We start from the raw sequence: 22,595 nt of genomic DNA, 5'->3' as shown, positions 1-22,595 counted from the left end.
TTCAGCGATTCTTTCTGGTTTTCCCTCTGCTTTTTTTTTTTTTTTTAAACATCAGAAGCTCATCATGCTAGTGAATAAAACTGATTATCCTTCTGCACAAGATAACTGCAAGCTCTGTAAGTGGAAACAGTCAATTTTAGGGAAATTATTAAAAACACTACAATGTAGTTAGTGTATAACATCAGATCAGGAGAATGGTAGAAAAGAAACATGCTGAGAGATACTGAACAATCAAGCAACAGTTATTGGTGTCTGGTTTAGAAGGGAACTTGCAACATGATTTGGGACTTGATTCACATGCTACCATTGGCAGTATTACCCTACTATTTTAACATCTTACTTTTATTAACACTGCTATTCTGATTCCCAGAATTCATGGATATCCAGCTATTTTTGTTCATTTTACCTCTGGGATCAGACATTGCACTGACAGATTTTTTTCCTTTTGTCCATTTTATGAATGATATCTGATTATTTTTTTCAGAAGCTTTTTTTCTGTGTTAGCAACTCTTATATCCCTTAGAATTACAAGATATCAAGATGAGTGAAATTTAAATTGATAATATTTGTGATAAATTACTCAAATAATCTTATGTCATTTTTATTACTGGATTTAATCAGCTTTCATTGTTAAAAAAGTGATATCAAAATCACATAAGGCATCTTTATAATGAAACCTCATGAACTCATGGTTTAGTTTTATTTTTCTTTATTTTTATTTGTCTTCTACCAATATGGAAACTACAAGCTAGCCGTTAAAAGATTTTGAGAACTACTGAAGTGCATCATTTTTGCTTAGGACAGGGTATGAAATTCCTTTCGAGATGTTTTGTCTAGTTTATTTTTTCCTGAGATGTATTGGTGAGGGAGAGGAGTGTCCTTTCCAAAAGTTCACAAATGCAGGGTACAGCATATGAATTCTGTTAGCTTTTTTGTTACATTACAGATATTGATGCCTTATCAGAGTATCCTGTTGAAATTGTGAACCAATGCATTTTCACCCTTTCTTATTATTTCTTTTTCCTTTGATCACTTTTGGAGGAGTTAGCAAAACTTGACATATTAATCTCCCTGAAAAAAAAAAACAAACCACAATTAATTGGAATATTATGTAATTAAAAATTATCTTCAGAACTTTGATACAGGGGTTTACAGATGAAGTTTACTCAGAATAAACTGACCAAAATCAACTAAATAGGTTCATATCTTTGTTCTTTAGTTCTTGTGTAATGGGGTCATTATAGCAGTTGCTGGTTGCAAAGCATGGAATATGGAAGGGTCAGAGCATCTTTTTATTAATTCAACATTCTTTAAGAAACGGAACATGATGAAGTGTTAATGACTTCTACAGAAAGATTAATGGGCCAGGTTCTGCTGTCAGTTATACCTAATCAGCCATTCGCTATGTATAACAGATGACAGAGCCTGAGCTTTTTATTCTACCAGAAATGGAGGCTGGACGCCGTGGACTTCTTGGTCGCCTTGTAGTACCACTTGTGGAATAGGCTTTCAAGTTCGTCAGCGCTCCTGCAGCAACCCAACCCCTCGACATGGAGGACGTGTCTGTGTGGGACAGAATCGTGAGGAGAGGTGAGCTACTTTTTTTTCTACTGTCTGCTTTAATTTCTTCTGCTTAGCTGTATTCCAGAAGACATTTTCTCCCTTACCTTCCTTGTTTTTTCTCTTCCTTTTCCTTTCACTCTCTCTTTAACTTCACTGCTGCACACCAGTAGTATTCCTGCTAGCATTGGTGTGGGTCTGCAGTGGTTCTTTCATCTTTCACTTAGCTGCACACCTCCTGAGCCGGCTGGGAGCTCCTTGTAGTGCCAGAGAATTGTGCTGAGGCAATGTGCTGCTGTCCCTTGAGGCCCTGAAAATTGATTCCCCTTGAAAATTGATTGCTCTATGTTTGAATTGTAATTCACCCAGCCTCAATCCTGGAATTCAGAGCAAAATATAATAAGGTCACAGCACTATGTCACTAGTGCTGTTTGCATTTTCTGTCTTAAGTGCATTAAGCATCTATATAAAATAAAAGGGATTTTCAAGGGCTTTGTTTTATATTCAATAAATATAATATAACTTGAACTCAAATATCTTTTAGTAAGATTTCAGGAGTTTTTAAAATTGTTTGTATTTATGTTAAACCCTGAGCAGATCAAGTTAGCTCAGATATTTATTTCATCATCTACTTCTTTGGCATCAGGAAGGGTATTTTGCCACTAGCTCAGAATGTAAAGTTCAGGCTTCTGAATACATTTTACATGCACCCTAATGCCTCTAATTTGTAAGTTGTGTGTTAGGAATTTTAACAGGAATTAAATATTTCTTAAAATCAAACTAGAATACATTTGGATAAACTGCAACAATTAGATGCATTATGCTGTTTCCCAAAGCATGCCAAAAAGCTGTGATAGATAGCAGAAGACTGGTTTTGGTGTAAGAATTTGGGCTACTATAGTGATCTGTTCCAAGAAATGTACACCGATATATTTCCTTTCAGTATGCACTTGCAGCCTACTTCAGTGTTTCTGTATGGATGATTTAGTATCCTATATTGCTGTTGCCTGAAAACAGGATTCAGTAACCTTTATGATGAGTTTCAGTGAGTGATTTAATTAAACATCAACTCTGGCATTTCTTCAGATGAAGAGATTCCACTGAAGGGAAATTGCATCACACATTTACGTATTAACATATCTTCGGGGACCTGGTCTTTCTAATGCTAAGTTTAAAGGATCAGTATCACAGAACATGTGAACAATTCTTGCAGTTTCAGAGCCACAACTATTTAATGTTTCATTACAGAGGAGAACATTTTGTTATTTGGTAAACTGGTTTTTGAAAATATGTTGCCCAACCAAACAGGCATCACTACCAAATGTAGATTATATCTGCAGCTACGTAGCTCTGTCCCAGTATGAATAACAGTTATTGATTTTCTTGAACTAAAAGGTCAGTCCAGGGTAGGACACAAAAGGACTGAAGGAAAGAGTTCAGTTTGGATAGACTGTTATAGTGCTGGACTATGAATGTAGTCGTGGTTCATCTTAAGTTGAAAATGAAATAAAAGTCTGATAAGAAGTCTTAGAGAAATGCAGAAAACCATGAGATATAATTCCACATTTACAGGAGAAAATGTGCAGTATTAAGACAATGTGTGCATTAAAAAAAAAGCAGTTACAAAATGGAAAATGCTAGTTACAATGAGTTGAAATATTAGCAGCCTTGAAGGATTGAATTTTGGTATGTAACAGTTCTGAATGAAGTGGGCTTATGTTGCTTTGCTTTTGTAGCCTGCAGGTTGCTTGTCCTTTCTCTCTTCATCCAGTCCAGCAGCAATCTGGGATGTACGTGCCTGTGAGTCTACTGCAGGATGCCTTTTTCTCTCATAGTTCTTCTATCATTGTTTTCTGTCTCCTTGAAACACCCACCACTCTCACTGGTGCTGCACCTTCCTCTCCCTCACTAGCTTGCGCACAGCTGACCTTCCTGCCTCTACCTTGATTTTAAGTTAGCCATGATGTGTGCTTATATTTTTAAAGGTGCTTTTTTATTGTTTTCTTTTCACAGTACTTTTAAAATTTAATTCCAGAAGGTGTGATATGTTTGGAACTTTAGTCATACCTTTTGTAAAGCTGCTAGAGCAATGAGACATCAGTTATTTGCCAGGACTTTCGTCACTGTTAGACCAAGTACTTGGACAAGTATTTTCAGAGCTGTAAAAAGCAAAAAGTCCTGGGAAACTCAAGGGCCCATCCCACCACCCTCAGCAGGGGAGTGAGGCAAGCCTGGAGATGGTGGCCAGCTCCAGCCAAGAGTCTAGATCGTAGGTGATATGGCAACAAAGCAGATCTGAGGTCCAGCCAGGAAGCCAAGCCACGGTCCAGGGTTAAAATCAGGTTCAGTGGTCGCCAGGCAGGTCTACAGCAACACAGCCAAGGCCAGAAGCCAGTCCATACATTTAGGTCTAGACCAAGCGGTTCCATGGTGGGCTAGGGACAAAGGACAGAACTTCTCATACACACAGCTCAGGCAGGGGTTGAAGGTCCTTAGGAGAGCTTAAATAGAGCTCCTGGACCCGTGGGTGTGGGCAGAGGTCCCAGGTGAGGCTGGTTGAATCCATTAGGGTTTTATGAACATCCTCGGGGGTCTGACAACTTGTAGAGTTTTGACCAATCAGGGCACTGGATTGTCAGTATATAGTCCTAATTCACTACTTTACTGCAATAGCACTGGAGTTACATCTGCAGCAAATGGAAAGAGTTCTCTTGAGAACTGGGCCCAGTACATTTGGGCAGACGGAGGAAACATTCCACATGCTGTAGCTTCCAAAAAAACTTTCTTTCAGTTTTATATCCAGAGTACCAATAAGAAGCTTCTCAGATTTTCTCATTTGAATCTACCGATGCTTATAAATAGCCTAACATTTTACTTTCTTAATGGCCCAGCTCATTTGTAAAATGAATAGATGTATAGCCTTGGTAAAAATTAGAATTAGTTGGTTTACACATTGTGTGCACTTGTCTTTATAAAAGTACATACTCACATTCCTTTCACATGTTCAGGGACAAAAATATGGGATTCAATTTCCACAGCCAGCATTGTGCCAGACTTTGAAACATCTTTTCAACGAACAGTGATTTCAGTAGAAGTCCAGTGGATAACTCTATAGAAAGCAAACACAGAAAAGCCAGGGTATAGGTGAGGTAAATTCACCTGCAGATGTGAATGCATATTCAGATAGAGAGTATTTGTTCATGTGTTAAGAGTTAAATGTTTGTCTAGGTTATGCTTATTTTAACTCATGAAAGCTGTGATCCTGTCATGGCTAATATATCAAGCAGCTCTTTGCTTGCTGGTCGTTCCTTTGAAATCAGTGGCAATATTTACCAATTTAAAGTGTTTCAGATAAGTTATGCTGTTGCATGCTCTGCCACTAAAGGGTTATTGGAGGTGGAAACCACTTCAGAGATAGCAGCAAAGACTCATATTACAAAGTCAATTCACCTTGTAGAAACAGGTCAAAAGTGCAGCTGATGTGCATTTAAACAGAATATGGAGGGGGAGTAAAAAGAATATTTTACCAAAATTTGCTAATCAGATACATTATTTTGTAGTTAAGACTCCAGATGGAAATCATCCTGATGAATTCCTTAGGGTCTTAAAATTTTCTGGTTTTCCTGGGAGAAATAGTCACCAAAACTGCTGGAAATTTCTCTACGTTTTAGTTTATAGAGCCTATAGTTTCCTGACTTGACTTTTTCACTGAATGAAAATGCTTGTCTTGTCCTTTCTATGAAATATGCTGTAGATATGGGTTCACTAAGGCCACTGGTCTCCCTCCTCTCTGTGCAGAAATGAGGAAATGAGGGGCATTAGAATAAGAATACATTGTTATTAGTGAATGCAGTTATCTTCTATTACATAGGAAAAAAAAGAAAGAAAAAAATGTGGCAAATCAGAAGTAGAAAAATAAACTGGCTGCAAATGCATTTAAAAGGCCTCAACATTTTGGAATGTATAAGAAGATTAGAAGCAATACATATTGTCACATTTTGGGGGTACATAATCATGGGCTTTTGGGCTTGTTTCCATGAGAAGAAGGAACTGCTGAGAGTTAAGTGCCAGCTCTGTGTAACACTGCTTGTTTCTGAGCAGTGTGAACAAGTCCAGTCCCTTTCAGCAGTGCAGATCAAACACCATGAGGCTTTGAATTTGCTTGGACTCCCATGGCTGTTGTGTCTGCTGGGAAGTGTGTGCTCCTATCCTCCTTGATTTCTCTGCTTCCCCTTCTTCCACAGATGCCCCTGGGAACACATGCCCTGGCCCCCACCACCTTCCACAGTCTCCTGTGTGGGAATTTCTGTTAGTTCAGCAATGTCAGTCCAGTAAGGCATGGATATGCATCATGTGTCTGCCTTCAATGAAAAGAATCCACCATTCCCATCAACCTCAGTGTAGGCTATGCTTCCCAGTAAGCCACCAAGTGGTAATCACAAGTGCCTACTGCATGACATTGTATTGCATAGGAATGGGCAGACAGTGATGAAGGTTAGCTTGTTTTTCTTAGATACGTGCTAGTATAATATAGTTCAAAATTAAGAACCATGTATTTAAATTAAATCGCATCTTTCTGTGGAATAAAAAAGGCGCGTTTGTAACTGTCAAACAGTTAGCCAGTGGTACTCAGCACTGCATGACAACACTGAAATAAATTGATGTTTTACAAAAGGATAAGGACAAGAATAGTAATTCCAGTTGTACTGGGAGTGCTTGGAGTAAAAATTTAAAAAATTACTGTAAGAACTGGTGATTGTAAACACAACCGGACAAAGGATGTTCTCCTTTCCCCCAGTATGACAATTCCCTTATTAGGGCATTTGAACTTGGATTCACTGCAAGGGGAAACGGGCAGGGTCACTGTGCAAAACCCACATTTCTCTAGGCTATTGTCCCTTCTGACCTCACTGGAGTTAGATTAGGGGAGAAGGGCAGTGGTTTCAAAGATTCAAGTTTCTTGCGTTGCATGCTTTGTTGAATCGCTGTAGAATGTTAGCCCTGTGGGTCCTGAGAACAAAATTAAGAAGGGAAGAAAGAGCAAAAGGGGAAAAAGGGTTACAGAGTGACTTGAAATGCAGCCAAGAAGAGATATAATAAAACTTGGCTCAAAGCCCCATGCTGTAGCACAGCTCTCAAAGATCAATTGCAGGGATGTCTCTAGCTGTGAAAACATACCTGATGTTTTTACAGCCTGGCTGGCTGGAATAAAAATAAGATTCTACCTGTGTGTTGCATTGCATTTTTTAACTTTTCCTGGAAACAAAGAAAAATTGCCACTCACATCTGGTTTTAATTTATTTTTTTTTTAAAATGAAGTTAAGTAGCTTGCATTAGCATTTTAGGACTCTTTTTGAGTTTCATCTTGTAGTTTCAACTGCATCTTTAAATAGTACTGGTTAACAGAATTTGCCAGTCTTTGAAGGTCTTACTGAGTCAGTTGTTAGGTTTCTCTTCTGTCTTCCAGTTAAGTGAGCAAACAGATGATAGGGCACATTGACACTAAAAGAGGCAACGTATAGTGTCAAGAATATGATCTAAGCAAGATTTGTCACACCTAACTTCAAGTGTCTATAAAATGTGACTGATTATGCCTGAGACAGGTGTCTGAAATTCCACTATAGTCTGTAGAAATCTAGTCAATACAGGCTGTGGAGAACAGTTTGTCTCCTTCTACTCTATATTTCTAAATTGGGTCAAAGCAATCATTTTAATCTCCATAGCTTCTATTGACAAAATTTCTATTGGCTGAAATTGGAACTCAGACATCTGTCTCCCACACAGCCTTTATAGTCAGTGGAGAGCAATTGGTATATTTGAGGGCTGTATTTACGTGACCTACATTAGATGTTTTCTTTAAGGTGACATAAATCATGTTTTAAAAGGGGTGCTTCTTACCATGAACTGTTGCTCAGTTTTAAATGATCACTTCATTTATTACTGTACATTCCTATATTTTAAGGCGAGACGAGTCCCACCTTTATTTTTACTTTTTGCGTGTCTAAATATCGGTAATTGTCAACTTCATGGCAGACTTGCTTTATCCTGTGTATGTATCCCAAATTAACTTAGGACATCCCCATTAAGAACTAATGAAATTATGCAAAATACGTATTCATTTGACTAAAGGAATGGTGATGTTACATCTATGTTTCATTGGATACAGCAAATGATCACAGAGACAACTGTCACAAACATTCACATAAATGACTGCATGTGGCAAAGAATGTGTGCAACTGTTTGACTTTTGGGGGAACAATATCCAGGCACATAACATTCCTCTGCATCTTTAGAGATAGCGTAATACAAATTGTGAATTTCAATATTGAGCATGCAGGAGGAAAAAAAGATAGTTTATGTACAATCTGCTGTTTAAAAACATTTGCCCAAATCACGCACGGAATAATTCTGAGATAGCAGATTGAAAAATATTGAGTATTTGGGATTATTTTTCCCTCAGTTTACTAGTAAGCAGTAGACAAGGTCAATATAAGCTATTAATAGTCTCCTTAACTATACAGAAACACCAAACTAAATGTCACTCCCCCATTTACTCCAACCTTTTAAATGTTTGTGGAGTTGCTCAGACCAAGGGACAAATTCTGAATCACAATGTCCAGCATATGTGATAAACTTACTGTTTTATATAACATACACAAACAGTATTTTTTTCCCCTTGAAATTCTGAACATGCACATTCCTTGGTAATGAAGAATTAGAGCTTGAGGATCTTGGGGCTTTCTTAATAAAGAATGTGGTTATGGTTATTCTTGTTGAAAATTATGAGAGTTTATATTGTCTTTTCCTTTTTTGTAGAAAACTAATTACTGAAGTATTAGAGTCACTTTTCATTGCAGGAGGTGCATAGTGATGGAGACTTGTCAGAACGGAAAGAAGACAGAGGACTTTGCAAGACTAGTGTGAAAAATGACCATATATTGTAACATTCATTTGTTTGTTTAGGGCAGTCAGTAGTTGGAAAAAGACCCCACTCACCCGTATTATTCTTGAAATATAAGAGCACTCCTTCAGGGTCATCTGTTTTGTGAATATCCATTGTGGCTTTGCTTTATCTGAAATAACTGCATGGTCTCTTTAAGAGCCCCAGTCATGCTTGCTGGTGAACTAAATCATTTGGACCTCTGGAGCGCGTCCAGAGAAGAGTGATGAAGCTGGTGAAGGGGCTGGAGAGCAGGTCTTACGAGGAGCAGCTGAGGGAACTGGGGTTGTTTAGCCTGGAGAAGAGGAGGCTGAGGGGAGACCTTATTGCTCTCTATAACTACCTGAAAGGAGGTTGTAGAGAGGAGGGAGCTGGCCTCTTCTCCCAAGTGACAGGGGACAGGACAAGGGGGAATGGCCTCAAGCTCCGCCAGGGGAGGTTCAGGCTGGACATCGGAAAAAAAAATTTCATAGAGAGGTTTGTTGGACACTGGAACAGGCTGCCCAGGGAGGTGGTTGAGTCACCATCCCTGGAGGCATTTAAAAGACAGGTGGATTGGGTGCTGAGGGGCATGGTTTAGTGATTGATAGGAATGGCTGGACTCGATGATCCTGTGGGTCTTTTCCAACCTAGTGATTCTGTGTAGAGTGACCTTACTAAGCAGCATATGCTATGGCTAGAGTTATTCAGTGACATGCTCAAAAATAAGGAATCTTAAATTTTTACAAAAAATGAAAAAGTCGCTAGAAGTTGGGACGCTCTTACATATCTGAATGTCTTGTTACAATAATCACAATTCAGTAGTAAAATATTTCTGCTTCCCTCAAGAACCTAGTAGGCCTGTGAATCAGTTTGCAGTCCACTGAGGAATCATTCAAAGACTGTAATAGCTAAAAACACACTTTAAAAGATAAAGTAATAACATTATGAAAACAGTACAGTTCTTTATGTATAGAATCAATCTTTTAGCTTTTATTTTCCCCACAAAGTGGAGACACTGTGGAAAACAAAAAACAAGTTTACTTCTCTGAAGAAGAGAGAGATGCTTAGAGATGCTAATCAATGCTTAGCTGGAGACTGATAAAAGACTGCCTGCGTAAATGGTTGCTTTCCATTTGGTTGACTCACTTCTGCCCCAGATGTATAGCCACACCTGCTTTTAATAAAGTAGTTGTCAACCTTGCTTATGTGTTCTCATGCATGGTTGTATTGCATGGGTTATATGAAGGCATTGAATAAAACAAACAAATACTTCAGCCACGTGATTGCAGCCTAAAAAGACCCTCAACTGTTCAAACACTCTGTGCAATGTGACAACTGTTAGTTCAGTTCTTTATGAATAGAGAGGGGCCCTTTGTATAAAATATTTCCTTGTGCAAACATTAACCTGAGTAATGCGAATGAGGACGTTTGGGGAGGTGTTGTCTTGCCAGTTAATAGATTCTTTTGTTTGCTTCTTCTCACAGGTACTGCAATGAGCATTTGTTGTGCCCCCCTCATGTGTTTTGGACAGGCTGGGGTCCGTGGGAGCGCTGCACTGCTCAGTGTGGAGGAGGTATCCAGGCACGGCGTAGGACATGTGAGAATGGTCCTGACTGTCCTGGCTGCAGCGTGGTAAGTAATTCTCAGCTTTCGCTTCAGCAAATATCTATGTCTGTATTCCATGGATGTCTCTATGTCCATATGGCATCTATATATCTGTATGCACTACCCCTAACACGAATCTTCAGAACGTGTTTGTCTCTGTGTTCATCTGTGCTAAATTCACAGAGTTTATCAGTCTTCTGTATTTCTATACATATAATTCAGATTTTTTTCACAATATCACCTGGAATATGAGCTTCCTAAGGCAAAGTTTGTGCACGTGTGGGTGTGTCCTTGGCAGGTTTGTGGTTGCTTTTATCTTTATTGCCAGAGTGCATAGGAACTATTGCTATGAGCCCAGGACTCATAGTGTATCAAGTCCTATACAGCACAGAAAAAGATAAGTTCAAAAATACATAAGAACCCAATAAGTGAATATATGGAAGTGCTGAAGTAAGCTTGAACAGCAATAGTATACTTAGCATGGCAGCTAGAGTGGGACAATTCTGAATGACTAGAAGTGCTTTATGGACACTCAGTTTAGGAAGAGAAACACATGGGGAAACATATAGGGGCTTTTTTTAATGTCTGAACAAATATAGGTCCTAAGTTTCATCTGATAGGAACATCAAAATGGGACATTGCTTTCTTGAAGGTGAATGAGATTATGCATAGTAATATATGGGTGAAGAAGAGGAATGTATCAGAGCCGTGTAGAGAGCAGGGTGACACGTTCATTGCAGTACACTGGGAAGATGACCTTGATGTGAGTATTCCTGAATGGATAATACTATCAAAGCCAGGGGAAAGGATATTGTTGCAGGGCAATGAGAAGCTGAAGAAAAGTCTTAGAAAGTGTAGATGAATAGCAGATGAACCTTGGGGTGCTGTTTCATCATAGTTTGTATTCTAGTGGTGGATTGTCACTGAAGGGGGTATGTAGAAAGCGTAACCTATGCGAAAATCTGATGTGTCTAAAACTGCAGCACACAGATTCTACTGTTGAATGACAGATGGTGGTGCTAGTCTCCCCAGTGACCAAGAATCAGCGCAGCTGAAAGGTAAAATGAGAGTTTGGTTTTAGCCATGTTGTGCTTAATGGACAGGCCTAGTGTTGCATGCTAATGTACTCAATTTTGTTCCAGAATGCTAAAGAAGTAGAAGAAAAATTAAATTTTTTTCCACATATTAAACCAATTTTTACATGCTTTCATTTTAGAGAGTAAGCTTAATTCTGAGGTTTGTCATCATCATCTGTGGTCTATTAGGCTGGCAGTAATTCAATACTAAATAAGGGATGATCATTTATTACCTTTTTCTAATTTTAAGGTTTTCTGCATTTCCCCAGGATTTGTTCTCTTTTTAACATTTATCCCAGCAATAGGATTGCATTTTCAGTAGATTGAAAACATCCAGCAGATTTTTTTTCTTGTCTTCTGCTGGACTTTAAGAAGTAACCTAATAAGTAACTTAGAATTATACCACGTTTTCTGTCTCTGTCATTCCTGTTTACCCCATACTAATATTTGTGAAATAAAGGAATATTTTGTCTTGCACAGAATCAATCTTCTCATGGTCTAAAATGAAAAATATGTAGCTTTAATTTTCTAAGGAAGCTCTATGAGGAAAGTAGGAAAACATTTAGTGTAAAAATTTCTTAATTATGACTGATTTGAGATTAATGTTACTAGTTTTCTAACTTATTACCAGTCTTAGCATCTTATCTCTGCTGTGTCACAAAACAGTTACCCGTTCAGCGATGGAAATATTTTGGGACCTTTCATTAATTAGTAAATTATTGTGTTGATGGTTTAAAAGAGACGCTTAGCTTTGGAGTACATAGTTGTCTAGCTAATACTTAGGTACCAATAGAAATCAGCCTAAGACAGGAATCCTCCAGAAACTCTAGTGTTCTTGCAAGACGAAGGACACGGGTATAAAGTCTGTGTTGCTCTTAAGCTTCAGTGAATTTGAATCTTGAAGTTACTGGTCTTGAGTCAAATGTTTTGCAGCCATAGTAGGACCTTGTCAATAAGTGTACTTGGAGAAGAAAGTACTTTATTTCTTCTAAGAGCTTGTTTTATTAATGAAGGTATCATAGAATCATAGAATGATTTGAGTTGGAAAGGACCTTAAAAATCATCTAGTTCCAACCCGCCTGCCATGGGCAGGGACACCTCCCACTAGATCAGGCTACTCAAGGCCCCGTCCAACCTGGCCTTGAGCACCTCCAGGGATGATGCAGCCACAACTTCCCTGGGCAACCTGTGTCAGTGCCTCACCACCCTCATTGTGAAGAATTTCCTCCTAATGTCTAATCTAAATCTGCCCCTCTCCAATTTAAAGCCATTCCCCCTTGTCCTATCACTACATGCCTTTCTAGAAAGTCCCTCCCCGGTTCCTTGTATGCTTCCTTCAGGTACTGGAAGGTCACTATAAGGTCTCCTTGGAGCCTTTTCTTCTCCAGGCTGAACAACCCCAACTGTCTCAGCCTGTCCTCATATGGGAGGTGCTCCAGCCCTCTGATCATCATTGTAGCCCTCCTCTGGACCCGTTCCAACACCTACATATCCTTCTTATGTTGAGGTCTCACAAGAGTGAAGTAGAGGGGCAGAATCACCTCCCTTGACCTGCTGGCCACAGTCCTTTCGATGCAGCCAGGGATACAGTTGGCCTTCTGGGCTGCAAGTGCACATTGCTGGCTCATGTCAAGCTTCTCTTCAATCAGCATCTCCAAAGTCCTTCTCAGCAGGGCTGCTCTCAATCACATCATCCCCCAGTCTAGATAAATCAATCACTGGTTTTCCCATGTCCACTGATGTGGTTATCCCATCATAGAAAGCCACTAGGTTGGTCAGGCAGGGCATGCTCTTGGTGAAGCCATGCTGGCTGCCTCTAATCACCTCCATTTGCTATATCATAGCTTCTAGGAGGATCTGTTCCATGATCTTCCCAGGCACAGAACTGAGGCTGAGAGGTTGATAGTTCCCAGGGTCATCTTTTCTACCCTGTTTAAAAATGGGCATGTTACCCTTCTTCCAGTCACCAGGGACTTCTCCTGACTGCCATGACTTTTCAATTATCATAGCCAGTGGCTTGGCCACAACATCAACCAATTCCCTCAGGAGTCTGGGATGCGTCTAATCAGGTCTCATAGACTTATATATGTTCAGGTTCCTCAGGTGGTCACAAACCTGAACCTCCCTTACAGTGGGAGGGGCTTTACCCCCCGTGGTCCCCATCTTGTTGTCCCGTGACCCAGGAGTGGTGAGGAGAGCAGTCGTCAGTGAAGGCTGAGCCAAAAATATTGTTGAGTACACCAGACTTCTCCTTGTCTTTTGATACAAGTTCACTATTTTCATCCATCAGTGGATGTACACTTTCTTTAACCTTCCTTTTCTGATTGACATACCTGTAGAAGCCCTTCTTGTTGGTCTTCACTTCCCTTGCCAAGTTCAGCTCCAGCTGCGCCTTGGCCTACCTGACCTCATCCCTACACTATCAGGCAGCTTCCCTAGACTCTTCCCAGGTTCCCTGTCCCTGCTTGCACTGCCTGTGCAGTTCCCTCTTGCTCTTCAGTTTGATCTGCAGATCTCGATTCAGCCACGCTGGTCTCTTCCCTTCCCTGCCTTATTTCCTGCCATCTGGAAAGAGCAATCTGTAATATTTTTATGTCTTCTTGTAATTGCTCATTGGATCAAATATTTATATCAGTAAAATCTTAATGAATGAGCAGCAGAAGTATCAAAAATGGTTTATTTATCAGATGTTCTCCTGCTTCAACCACATTTTTGTTTTTATTGTTGTAGGTATATATCCTTCAAAACAATTAATATTAGTAGATTTTTACTAAAGTGAATAAATTATTGTGCCTTTTTACAACTAATTTGTCATCTTTACTAGTTGTACTGATACTAAACTTAGGTGGTGAAATATATTTAATGGATTTAATCTGGGTTTAAAGCCATCTATTTTGAGTATCTCAGAGCACTTGGAAAGCTAAATATTCTAGGAAAATTTGCAATGAAAGTGGTAGTAATCTACCCTGTCTACTGGATATCAGATCTGGTATAAAAGATGTTCTTAGCCATACTTCCAGCAAATGAATTAAAGACATAGCTGAAAATAGACTGAAGTATTTTAAATGACCAGTTCTTTCTTTTAACTATCAAATGATAGTTTTAATCTAAGAGGAGACTCTTCACATTTCTTATTTACCTTCACTGAGGATGAACTCTGGAAAACTTTCACAGTGTTTGAATGTCATAACTTGCAATAGGTCTTCTGCAACTGTATAGTTCAGAGTCTGTGGTCTGTAAAGTCAAGATTTGTGTTAGTAAAAAGTGCGAAAGAAAAATGTGTAGCTAGAAGACTGGAGAACAGATAATTTAAGAAGATAATAAGTATGTTAGGCTTCATTTCATCTTGAAATGAAATTTTTGATGCGTCTGAACTGTCAGGTTGAATAAATGCTGTCTTGGGACCCCTCTCAACTATGCTAGTTCTTTGTTTTTAGAACTGCTTTTCAAATGAAGGGTCATGAGAGAAAAACAACAGCAACTGTTTTCATAAGGCTTAAGAAAGGAAGTCTTACAGCTTGCTTGCCAGCAGTATCAGGGGACCAGATTTTATGTCATAGGAAAACCTACCTCTTCTGTTTTCCAATATGCAACCAGACTGTGAGACTGCAGTATAGCCAATCCTAATCTATTTAGCTGTTCTCATTTCACAGGTTATACAATATTAATGGCTGTTGTCTGTGTTCCCTTAATGACTTACACCACATATTTTTTACTGAGGAGTTTTCTTTCCCTTTAGTTTGTTTGTATTGCTCCTAATCTGTAATATCACAGCAGGTGGCTACTGCCTGTGTTTTGCTTTTCACATGTTTCTCATCAGTTGGTTCCCTAGCTTTAACTTTCCTACAGAAGAAAACAACCAAGACTCTTGAATATTTTTTACCAAGACTTACTGAAGAGTTCTCTACAATTATTGCAAACTTAGCTTCTTATAAAATAATAATGAAAATAATAATAAATCTTTTAAGGTATATAAATATTTCAAAGAGTGAAAACTGTGAAGATAGTTTAAAGATGTGTCTCTCACTGAAGTGCATTCAATACATAGAAATAAATGACCAGAGACTTAGGAGTAAAAGCATTTACACTGAGTATAGAAAACCATAATTCATTACAATATGGGAGAATTAGACCACAGAGACTCCTAAAGGTCAAAATGAAGAAGCTTGAAATAGAAATCTGAAGGCATAAAGACCTGCGAAAGTCCTTATGTTAATGGAAGTTAGTAAAGGATGCTTGGAATTGTCAAATAATAGATAGGACTATCACAGCCAAATATAAGAGCAGCTAAAATCTGGTAATAGAAAGCTTAAGGGGATCACAAAAGAAGTATTATTCTTATGTATTCAGGTGATACAGGCTGTAGAGAAGGAACTGTGGAATTCTGTGGACTGTGCTAATATGACTCAGAGGACAAATATCTTCAGATTTTACAGCGCACTCAGATAAGTTGTACATTTGTTTCAGGAAATGCTTCTTTTCCCCCGAGAAGCATAATCTCAGTTGAATTTGCCTCAGGCCAGTAATAAAAAATATCTTTTTTTAAGAATTATTGCTAGAATAAGAAATGTAGTTTGAGGCTCAAGCTGAGTGACACGCTTTACCTATTTTTGTCTGTGTCCTCATTTGAATTGTGGTAGCATATGCATTCATTTTAGTTTTTATAATGGGAGGCTGGTAAAGTGTATATACTTTCCATATAACATCCAACACATTTTGGATTTTGCTGTGGAGTAAAAAAAAACAGGACTTGTGTTTGCTTCTTAGAAATAATAGCTAATATTGAATTTATATTTTCTTACTATTATTTCAATGTTCCAGAAATGTGCTGAACACAAAACTTTGGGAAGAAAACCTATCTGTATTCTAAAGTTTCTGTTATGGCAAAAGATGAAAAAAACGTGCCTTGGAAAAACAAATGTCAGAATTTTTCTTTATCATTAAGTTTTTAAAGGGAATTTGAAGACAGAAGCTTTTCAGATGTACGTTATCCATCAGAAAGGACAGAGTCTGGTTTTAAAATATTTTTCATCCATAAACCTAGCTCCAAATTCCTAGTCTAGAGAAAAGGGACCAGAAAAGAAGATTGTTATGCTTTTTATGGTTATTTTTTAAGCTTCCATTTGACCTCTTTGAGTTAAAGAAAAATAAAATAATGTATCATCTGTTGCAAAACCAGAAAGCATAATCTCACAAGCATGAGGTACAAAAAATTATACTCTTTATATGACACGTTTCTACTTCATGCTCATTTCCTTTTCCAATCCTTTTCTCTGTTTGTAACGTAAACTCCATTTAATATTAGATGTTTTTCATATGTTTTAAAAGTTTACCGAAATGGAGCCTGTCTTTGATGTAGCATATGCTATGACAACTGTTAGCAATGCCAAATAATTAAAGAGGGTAAAACAAAACAAATAAAAATCAGAAGAAATAGTTTCAGAAAATGTGAATAGAAAACCATTAATGGTACATACAGTGCTTAGCTTTGTCAGTAAAATGAATTATCAAATTGACGTGTGTAGTCAAGGTAAATGTGAAATATAAACCGGTTGGACTTATATGCATGTATATCTAAATGTGTGATGTTTAAGGGTAGTCTTTAGCTACACATCTAGTGATCATTTTGTTGTTTGATTTATTTCATTTTGCAAAAAAGAAAGAGGCTAAGCTGCAAATTGTTTGCTTTCCTGCTTAAAACAGAACAATGTGAAGCATCCATATTTTGAGAAGCATGAAATTTTAAAAATAATTTAAAGCTGAGAAATAAGTCTTCAGCTGCTGGAAAACTGCCACTACTTGACTTCAAACAATTTAGTTCAGTCTTTGACAATTGATACTGACAGCAGTGCTATTCTGAGGTTCTTATGACAAGCTATTTCAGGGACTTCCAATTCATATGTGGTAACTTCTTTTGTGGACCAATGCCAGTTGTTTTAAAATCTCTTTCAGATCTTTGCCTTGGACATGTATGTACCTGAGATACAGATGGTGTATGTTCAATTGAGAAGTCTAAATCTTAGTTCAAAAATCATAGGAAACAAATTTTACTGTAACTGTACACAAGCTTTCTCAGGGCTTTGGATATACAGAACAACCAACGTGTCCTTCTAAGTCAGGTGACTGCTAGGTTTTTTCATCCACTTAGAGGATTTTATTGGACAGATAGGAGACCTGAAATGCTACATCTACTTTCTCCCACAATTTCAAAAAATACCAAGTTCACTAGAGTGTATCCTGTCAAAGCTCTTGCTATTTGTTGCAGTTTTCAGTGGCTCTCAAGCTGTAGGTGTAGTCTTAGTTATTTTTAGATGTAATAGCTGACAGCACATATAGAGCTATACGAGGATCTCTGTTTGAATTGTGATCATACTGCATGTGGTAACAAAGCAAGCAAAAGTGTCTGACACATCCCTCATTCTGGGCTCAACAAGCAGAGTGTTGGGCTCAAGGGCTCAGCATTACGAGACATGAACTTTCACTCCCCTTTGACTCAGCTGTGTTTTTGAATATGAATGAAAAAGGAGAAAGATATTTAAGAAGAAAGGAGGTTGGATGCTGACATTTTGTGCTGTACTAATTTTGGAATGAGTTAATGACTGATCCTGAACCTGGAAGATATTTCCTGGGGACTCGTGTTTCATCCAGCCTGAGATTTTTTTCATTGCTGTGAAACTAGAACATTTGATTGTCTCTGGAAAGTAACCTATAGCTCTGTCATTGAACACTAAAAATCAAAGTAAAAAGTAGGTGGCTTGATTTTAGCTTTGTTTCACCAAGTAATAAGGCTTACAAGTTCATATTGTATTTTGTCAGATATTTGTACCCTTCTGCCCATAAGTAAGGAACCCACTCTCCCTTTACAACTGGTTTGATTGGAGGGGAGTTGTAGATGCCAATGTAGAATAGGAACAAATTGCATGAAAAACAGAGGCCCAATAGAGGACAAAACTCTAAACTAGTTCCCACCATGAGAGACAGAGTTACAGCTGAGTCCTTTATTTGGTCCAGGTGGCATCAGGTGCTGGTCAATGAATATACATGTTAACACGTGTGTAGCTTTTGACTAGCCACTGCATGTCTTTTAATTTTTAGCAGAAGGAATGTTAAGTCCTACTAACAGGAGATATGGGAAGGGGAAATGAGGGAAGGAAAACTTAAAACAATTGACATATAAACTTACAGGAAATAAGGCTTCATTAGTTCCAGAGTTTATGGATCTATTTAGCATATATAGTGGAGCTTTGTTTCATACATAAGTAGTATTTCCATGAAATCAGAACTAACTTAAATAGCAAGAACTGTAAAAAAAATTAGAGAGACATTTCAGCAGACTCAGGGAATGGGTAATTTTGTGGTAATTGAAATTTATTTTGGGGAAATTAAAGCCAAAATAAGAACAACAGATGTAGCACCCAATGTTTCTACTAATCTATTTTGGGAGGATGTTTCTCCTATCCTTAATCTAGCAATCATGGGAGTAGGATACACCAGATAGCCACCTAGTGGCCCATCTAGTCTTTTTTGTACTGTCTCAGAGTCCTAGCTCAGCCCAGTAAGAGCCCTGTCTTCAGCTAAAACCAGTCTCAGGTGCCAAAAAGAAAGTAAGAAATAAAATAAACAACATGTAGACAGTTTTGCACATGCAGAATAATCCTTCTTTGCCCCTGAAAGCACAAAATATGACAGTTGGTGATAGTAATTACTACACTACAGAAATGCCCCAATTTATACAGGTAAATGCAACAGACTTCTACTGGCCACTTATTTGTAAGAAAAAAGGAAGAACAAAGTAATCTCTCTCCTGAAATGATGGATAGACTAGAGCTGTGTTTAATATATTTTTGGTTTGTTTTGCTTTAATTTTAGAAAGAATAAGAAAAGTTAGCAAGCCTCGTATCTAGATTCAAGAAGAAATAAGAATTGATGTACATAGAGATGAATTGTTTCACCTGGTCTCTAATTTTCAAAATGCTAAGCAACTTTAGGGTAAAAATAATCCAGATGTAAATAAAAAGTAGGGGGGCTTTACCCTCCTGGTCCCCATCTTGTTGTCCCATAACCCAGGAGTGGTGAGGAGAGCAGTTGTCAGTGAAGGCTGAGCCAAAAATGTTGTTGAGTGCACCAGCCTTATCCTCATCTGTTGATACAATGTCACCATGTTCATCCATCAGTGGAGGTACGCTTTCTTTAATCCTTCTTTTCTGATTGACATACCTGTAGAAGCCCTTCTTGTTGGTCTTCACTTCCCTTGCCAAGTTCAGCTCCAGCTGCGCCTTGGCCTTCCTGACCTCATCCCTACACAACCGGGCAGCTTCCCTAGACTCTTCCCAGGTTCCCAGGTTCCCTGTCCCTGCTTGCACTGCCTGTGCAGTTCCCTCTTGCTCTTCAGTTTGATCTGCAGGTCTCGATTCAGCCACGCTGGTCTCTTCCCTTCCCTGCCTGATTTCCTATATCTGGGGGTGTTGTTCTTCAAGAAGATAATAGGCAATGGAGCAGCCTCAAAGCTGCTGCTACTAGATTTGTGATTCTGTGTTTCAAAAAAAAAGTGTCAACATTAAAGTGATATACTAACTGGAAGGTGTTAAAAGATTAATAAAGCTAACTGGACATGCCAGTGTATTGTCCTGGAAAGGGAAATATCAGATTATTGGAGGCTACTCTACATTTCCTAAAGGAATGACTTTAGGTGGATCTTAGAAGTTTCTTAGTAATTTTGGCAAACTAATTTGGATTACATTTGCTAACAACCTGAAGTTTTTGGGCATCATTAATACAAAAGTTGATTTGCATGTCGTATAGGTGGCACTAGATCTCTTTGAGGGATGAAGTAATGGAAATGAATTAAGTTGTATCATAATGGCAAAGCCGTGGCGTTAACATTAAACTGAAAATAACCCTTACTCTCTCTGTGAAGTACAGTGAGGAATGAGACAGAAGAATGAGCCTGGGGCATGAGTTGCTTATGATACTAGCTATTAACGAGAAAAGTTGTGCAGCAGTGAAAAATGTAGGTTCAGTTATAGCATTTAGGACATTTCAGGAAAGTGTTTCCAGTATAGGCAAAAAAGGAGGTCTAGGGGTTCGTATAAACTAATGTCAGAAGAGATGACTGTAACAGTCTGGACTGAAGCTGGTTTAAATCACACATGTTGGTTCACATATTGCAAGTAATATGGTTTCTTCACCACTGCTATCTTCAAAGCTGACCTTCTTTTGAAGCTGAATTCATTTGACACCATTGGATCAATGACTGAACTAATGGAATCTCATTATGATTTCATCTACAGATTTTCAGTCTCTTCTGTTATAAAGATATATCTTTGTAAATATGCGAAAACCTTAGTTTTACAATCAGCAGTTTGGTAACAACCTTGAGTCACTGTGTAATTGCAATCAAAATGGGAAAAAAAGGTGCATGAAGCATGACAGTGAAAATGACATCAGAAACATGATAGAGCTGTTACATAAAATCATTCTGTAGCCATGCTTACTTTTCTTAAAGGATACGGCAAGTGGTGGAAGTGAGCTGAGCTCTAGAAAATGTCCAAAGGGTAAACAAAAGATTGGGATTTTGATGAACCAGAGTAAGCAGGGTTCTGGTGTATGAAGGACTAGTATATAAATTAATTAAAAGTTTAGAGAGGAAACACTGGGTTTTCAGTGCATTCTGTATTGTAATATACTGAATTTTAAGGAAATAGGAAACAAATAAAGGGAGTTAATTTCTATCTAGGTCATTGTTAAATTATGTAACTTGTTGCAGGAAATAGTTAAGGCTTAAATCTTAAGAATAAAGCCCCCACACCTCCACCAACTAAAATGGTACAGGATACCAGGATGAACTAGAATTATAACAGAAAAAAACCCGTTTTAAGTAGCATAATAAATCACATTTTAAAGTGATCAGCATACAACAAATTAGCAAAAAATATACAACAAAATTTTGATTTTGTTCCTTTTAGATTTATCCATTTATCCAGTGTAATTAAAATACTACACTGCAAGCATACTAATTGTGTTTACACATTTTATAGCAAATGGTGTGCTCACATGTAGACCTGATGGTTAACATAAAGCAGAGGTTGTTTTCGGTGTTATTCACTTCGACCTCAGTAATTGAGGGATGGATGAATGTTGAATAAGTAATATGTGCTATTGCCATTATAGCTTCACTACTGCAGCAACTGTTGAAGAGTGCAAGACTAATTTGTTAGCTGAGCTAACTGGCAGCACTCCTTAGCCATCAGAGTGCAATTAAATGGAACTCCATCCAAATTAACTATATTTATCTGCCAGATTTTTTTTTTACTTAGTCTCAGAGCATTATAGCAATTTTAAATTTTATTAGGGTGTGGTAGGATTTTGCTTTTTGTTGAAAATAGTATCAGGCAACCCTATTCTTGCCCGCATTGTACCATGCTGGGGCATCATTTTTTAATTAATAGGAGTTGACTAGGACCGTAGCTGGTACAATCTGATGAAACTCTGTTGATTCCCTTATGATGCATGAAAAAACTTTTAAGTTACAGCTTGGCATATTAATCTCCCAATTGAAAACATTTCTGCAGTATAAGGCAGTACCAGGAGATCTTAAATGCTTTCATGGCCCTTAGCTCAAGGTACCCTCATTGACAGCTCTTTGTGCACATCATCCCGCTGTGCAGATGGCTGGGCTTTCCTTCCACAATATGCCAGCTAGGAGATCACACAAGTATTGAGGACAAGCAGGTAGCGCCAGAGATAGTACTTGAACCTCTCATTTCTGTGGTAGGTTAGAGAGGAAGGGGAAATTTAAATGTCCCCCTAGATCTTATGGCACTACAGCTAATTTGCAAATTATGCAGGATGGATTACCAGGTTCCAGATCAGATATGAGACTGTTATGTAGCTCTGCATCGTGCTCAACATGGCACTCTTCTGTATGATTGCACCTTTACTCACAAGCAACCCCATTTTTAGTACATGAAGGCTATTTATGAAAGTAGTGGCAGATTTCAAGATTATTTATAAAAGTCCATTTACATCTCAGCACTTGAGTGAACATGGTATACAGCTCAGATCTGCAACATGGGAGCTCAGTTGTGTGGCTCTGTCAATTTACTGTTCTAGTAATGTCCTCCTGCTTTGCATGTACCTCTTACTACCAAAAATTTCATTTGCTTCAGCTGAGGTTATTCTCTACCCATCCCAGTCAACACAAGCTCTGTGAAAAACATGAGTTAGTCGATAGACTCCACATCTCTCAGTGTTGCCTGGTTTAACCAAATCTTTTCATAGCCTTGAATAACATCAACTAGCATAAGTCTTGAGAGCGTATCTGGCTGTTGCTCTGTCTGGAAAACCAAGACCTATAATCCTGCTTTAATCTGAAATGAAGTATGTTCACCCTATTTAAAGCATGAAAAGAGATTCAGTAGAAGTTTCAAATT

The 22,595-nt window shown here is 38.3% G+C and overlaps 1 protein-coding gene across 1 annotated transcript in view; it reads left to right on the top strand.

The window, feature by feature from the left end:
- SEMA5A (semaphorin 5A) overlaps window positions 1-22,595 on the top strand; it is a 232,028-nt gene that overhangs the window by 147,779 nt on the left and 61,654 nt on the right. Inside the window, exons 14-15 of the mRNA XM_069853480.1 lie at window positions 1,447-1,590; window positions 9,967-10,114. Coding sequence (XP_069709581.1) covers window positions 1,447-1,590; window positions 9,967-10,114 — 292 coding nt within the window. The remainder of the gene's footprint in view (window positions 1-1,446; window positions 1,591-9,966; window positions 10,115-22,595) is intronic.

This window comes from Phaenicophaeus curvirostris, chromosome 3 (assembly GCF_032191515.1).
Source record: "Phaenicophaeus curvirostris isolate KB17595 chromosome 3, BPBGC_Pcur_1.0, whole genome shotgun sequence".
NCBI lineage: Eukaryota > Metazoa > Chordata > Aves > Cuculiformes > Cuculidae > Phaenicophaeus > Phaenicophaeus curvirostris.
This window is presented reverse-complemented; position numbering and strand designations above follow the sequence as displayed.